Genomic DNA, 5099 nt, shown 5'->3' on the forward strand with positions numbered 1-5099 from the left:
TTCTCTACCATCAACTTTAAGCTCACGATGATAATTGTTATAATTTTAAATTTTAAAATTTGTTGTCATAATATGCCAAGTCTTAATAATTAAACTCTAATAACTAGTCTTAATCGTAAATCCTCTCCAGTTATCGGGAGAGTTAATTAACCATAGGGGTTGTTCTTATGGAAAATCTCAGACCCCAAATCTTAAACTCAATGGCAAAATGAGAGTGGAACTTTAAATAGTGTATTATCTACTATCTTATCTACCGTTTAAAAATTTAACCTGGAACTTAACATGTTAAGCTCTTGACAAGAGTCTGATGTGTATATCGAATTTTCGAAGCCCACAGAGACTAAACTCACTTCCACTAGAGAATTTAGTGAGAATGAGTTTGAGAAAAGTGCTCGAAGATCAATGGGATAATCCTATTGAGATGATCATTCATATTGTACAATTGTTTGGAGGTCACATAGTCATCGAGTCACTCATTGTGCAAGATCCTTTGCCTATTATTTGGTCGCTTAATTTTAGGGGTATTTACATGTATACCTCCAATTCTTATACATATTAATACCAAAATTTTTCTTTTTACATTCATACCATCCAAATCTTTCATATCACATAAAAAATACCACTCTTTAATTTTTTAGAATGTGAAATACACCTTTTGATGTATAGTTAAGGTGGCAGAAATGTAAAAACCTAAGTTCAGGCGTTAGATATGTAAATACATAAGAAATGGGTGGTATGGATGTAAATTATTCGTCTATCAAGCATATTAACAATCACTGTGCTTGATTCCATACGTTCTGCTTGCGTCCCATTGATAAATCATATGCGTGGGGAAAATTACATAACATTACAAATCTGTCATAAGACTAGAAAGTGAAAAAAAAAAAATGGCAAAGCTAAGCAGGCTTATAACATCATCATAAAATAGCTTAAAAAGTTGGCCTGTTCTACTTTCTCCTTCAATCATACGCATTGCTGCAGATGCTTTTATGCACACTGTCATTAAGAATCTGAAGCACGCTGTGGTTTGACAGACCAACATATCTGGGTGTTTTGAATTGGTTCATCGCTGCACCGAGAGCTAGGTGATGTTCAAGAATCTTATGGAAGGTACCCCGATTCACAATGCGGAGCTCGAGAGGGCCGATTGCTCGGATTTTCCTTGAACCGACATAGCCCGCATCGACGAAGGCACGGTCCAAGCAATTGCAGCAGTTATTGAGAACTTCATCCTTAACATCACCGCTGAGCTCCCAGAAGATTACATAGTGGCCGGGATTGGTTGACATATCAACATGGCTGGTGAAGTCCAGGACCTCAACCTTCTCAGCAGCCAAGAGCTTGCTCGCTTCTTCGACAGCCAACTGAAGGTCTTTCTCAGTGTTCTTATCAATGTTGACGGTTAGAATGAGGTTTCTTCTATGAACAAACTGGAGTTTTGGTGCTGAGTTGTGAAAGCCAGCTGTTTTAACAACATCACCCAGTCTGTACCGGTACAAACCTGAAATAATTTTAAGGAAGAAAGCATTTATTTCACTGGCAATGTAACAAATAGATCATTCCTGATTCCAAATCTCAAGGAAAGATAAACATTTAACAAACAATTTTTTTTTTTACTAAGACCACATGCAGTTTCATGGTGGAAACTGGAAAACTCACTGAACCTAATTAATCCTTAGAATTTAGCATCTTAAAAAGTTAGGTGAAAAAGTCTATTTTTTGATTAAGTATAGTGCCAACCAAACCAAACCACTGACGAAGTCAAATAAGCAATCTTTACAACCCAATAGATGCCCAAAAGTCAATCTACTGCTAAATTGTATAGGAATTCTATTCATAGTTAGAGAATTTGCAAAAATATATAAATAATCTGAAAGGGATTAGTTGGTCTTCATAATAGTAACATGCACAATATTTGTTTAAAAATCACTGAATTGGTTGGATGAGAAATATTTAACTGTTCACTGACCCCAGTTTAAAGTTTGATGGGGATCAGATGAAATGGAAAATTAGTTTAATAATAAGACCTTAGGCATTTGATTTTTATTTGCATGGTGATTGCATTATTAGCAAGTTAGCTCAAATTGATGCGAAATATAAAAGAATAAAATGATAAAGTCTTTTAGCTACAAGTAAAAAAACTCTACCAGCATGGGTAGATCCGACTCATTTCAATATCACAGTGCTCTACGCCAAGATAAAAATGTAGAGCATTCTAAAAAGGGACACAAAAAATATTTGGTACCTGCAAAAGTAGTCATAATTATTTCATACTCTTCACCAACATTAACTTTAGTCAATCCGATCGGCTCGGGCTCTTTACGAACAACCATTGAACCATAATTATCTACTTCCTGCTCATGAGCTCTTTCCTTAAGAGGTATAAATTCAAAATATCCAATGTTAGGAAGAACAGTAAAGGTAGCTGACTCTGGGGGTTCTCCTGGATCAATATTAGCACCAATCCACCCTTCTGAAGACCCATAATCAGCACTCATCAGTGGCAAGCTCGCAGCATAGTGCCTTAGTTTATTCAAATAAGGCTCCATTGATCCTGTCATGATTCCATATACATATTTGGCATTTGGCCAAAGCTCCGGTATTAGACCATACCAGTTACTCAAGTTCGAACATTTATTGTAAATGGTATTTGCCAATTGAGGATTTGGGCGTAGAAACTTAGAAAATGCACTGCGAATTGAAGGAATTGTGATTCTACTTGATAGAACTCCCTCTCTTATATCACAGCAAAGCTCTTCCCATACTTGTTCAAAAGTTCGAAATGCATGAACAATACTGTGGGCGAATGTGGAGAACACAAATTGAACTTCATCAGAGTATATCAAACCACATAAAAGGTGGCAGTACAATGACTGATTGTAGTCAAGGCTGAAGATAACTTCATCGGGACTGCAGCACTGTGATTGAATGTCTTTCATGGTGTTCTTAAATTGCTGGCTAAGGTATACATTTGTGGTGGCCGTCGTAGCTAACAGGCCACCTTTTGTTTTGAACTGCTTGCTGCTGTAAATAAATTGTAAAGATTTTCCATTCCCAATAGGATGTGCTCTACAAAGTTTGAATGGGAAAATTCATATTAAAAAAAAAACATCAGCACAAACAAGAGCTATGAAATTTTCATCTAAAAAAGGAGAATCTTAACTTGAAAGGTAGGATGGTAAATTGGAGACATTTCTAGAGCACCAATGCTAGTATAATATATACTATATCTTATTCAAAACATTACTAAGAGCAATCAACAGGATGATAAAAGTCCATAAATTTGAAGTTAAAGATTATTTATGAGCAGAATAAGTGATTATGCGGCAAACATGACCAAAATAAAGTGGTTACAAACAAACACAACCTTATCTGGAGTTCATGTTAAGATCACACAAAGTTTATAAAGAGGAATGAATTTTTTCAAAGATTTTAAATGTTTTGCTGTTACCCAATGAGTGCAAGTAGGGGAATTAATAGGTCTTAAGAGATTGAAGAACCAACCTATTCCTAAAAGCAAAAGAAGTCCTATATATCTGCATTGTAGACTGCTCTAATTCATCATTGAATGGAACAAATTTTGGTTTCCCTTGCGTTGTACCAGAGCTGTAAAAATGGAAAAACACAAGCTTTCAAAATTTTAAGATCTGAAACAAATAAGCGCATGAAAGAACAAAGTAGCGAAGCAAACCTCAAAGAAATGGATTTTATTGGTCTCCCAGTGAGGATTGGCGAGGCATCTTCTTCATCTGCAATTCTCTGTATGTAAGGCTCCAGATCCTTGTGAGTCACCAAAGGAACACATGCCTTGAAGCAATCAGGATCAGTTTTTCCTCCAAGCCCCAAATTCTGTAAGTATTCCGCTTTACCGTTCTCTTCGAGAATCCTCTGAAGGGTTTCTCTTTGAACCCTTTCAGCATCCTTTGTTAATGCCTCAAACTCCTCAATCACGCGGTCGCCATTGAATCCCTTCACCTTCTCAAGCATCTCTGAAGCTCTCTGCCTGGCGCCTTGAGATACTCGACTTCCTAGTTCAAAGTTACTGATAAAAAGAAAAAAGAGAAAACAAATAGCTTTCCTTAGAAAATGAGAACTACATAAGCAAGCTTTTTCTTTGTTTCAAGTTTGTAGAAATTGGCTTCTAGCTGAACGAAGAACACAACTCAAATTAGGAACCTTGTCCAGAGCAGAGATTCCAGATAGAGTTCCAAAAGCAATAGGTTACCAAACAAGACGAAAAAAGGCCAGCCGATCCACTAATCCAAGGCGTAAAGAAATAAAATATAGTAATTACATGGAAAAGCTGTCCCTCACGAAAAACCCAGAACCGTTGGCAACAAACCAATCCATTGCAAAACACCAACCTTCATCCAGATAGGTACAGGAAGCTTAAGAAATTAAAAAGAAAGCACGAACAAAAGACAAATAAACCCGGAATCAAGACGATTCCGATGGACGAAGACATATACTATGTTATTAATTGAAAAAAACTCACACAGTTAAGCAAATGAATCAAGAAACCCCCTCTGCTGAAAAGCAACTGAACCGAGGGTACAACAAATTACGAAGAGAAGGGAAAAGACCAGAGTCTGCACTTGCCGACAGGCGGCGAGGAAGCGAAGGCTCCTACCAGAGCAAGTGGGAGCAGCTACTCTGCCTAGTTGACAACTTGCGCGTCAATTCGAGGAAGGAGAAGCGAATACGAATTGGACTTGAGATATATTTCAGAATCAAGAGGATGAATCTCTCGGGGTTTGCCACAAATTTCAGCTTCTGATTTGGGTTGACTGATGGTGGCTCTAGGGGTGACTCGCGTTCGAGCTCTCAAAAAGTTTGTTCGTGTTCGGCTCGTTTGCTTACCGAGCCGAATACAAACTGTTTACGAACAAAGAGTTCTTTTAACAATCTTAATGATGTAGTCATAAGATAATAAGAGTTTGAGCGAGATTTAAAAAATTATTATTTATATTAAAACAGCATTTGAATCTAATTTAATAATTTTTATTCTATTTTCTTAATCAATATTTTAATTGATTATAAATCTTATTAGCCTTGTAGTAAATTAGATTTTCTTAAAATACTACTTAATATATAAACTT

General features: G+C 36.5%; 1 protein-coding gene across 4 annotated transcripts; it reads right to left on the minus strand.

The window, feature by feature from the left end:
* Positions 1-681: 681 nt before the first annotated feature.
* On the minus strand, positions 682-4794 carry LOC110019693 (jasmonic acid-amido synthetase JAR1-like). 4 transcript variants are annotated; one of them, XM_020717477.1, is made up of 5 exons: positions 4600-4794; positions 3692-4042; positions 3505-3606; positions 2246-3069; positions 682-1501 (listed from the first exon to the last, which is right to left on the minus strand). In XM_020717477.1, exons 2-5 carry the CDS (start codon positions 3985-3987, stop codon positions 960-962), a joined length of 1764 nt encoding a protein of 587 aa, XP_020573136.1. In that variant the 5' UTR covers positions 3988-4042; positions 4600-4794; the 3' UTR covers positions 682-959. The 4 variants fall into 4 exon arrangements, with proteins under 4 accessions (XP_020573136.1, XP_020573135.1, XP_020573134.1 ...); XM_020717476.1 differs by having other exon boundaries at positions 4584-4794; XM_020717475.1 differs by having other exon boundaries at positions 4496-4794.
* Between the last annotated feature and the right edge of the window lie 305 nt (positions 4795-5099).

Source organism: Phalaenopsis equestris, unplaced genomic scaffold (genome assembly GCF_001263595.1).
Source record: "Phalaenopsis equestris unplaced genomic scaffold, ASM126359v1 Scaffold000070, whole genome shotgun sequence".
NCBI classification, from domain to species: Eukaryota; Viridiplantae; Streptophyta; class Magnoliopsida; order Asparagales; family Orchidaceae; genus Phalaenopsis; species Phalaenopsis equestris.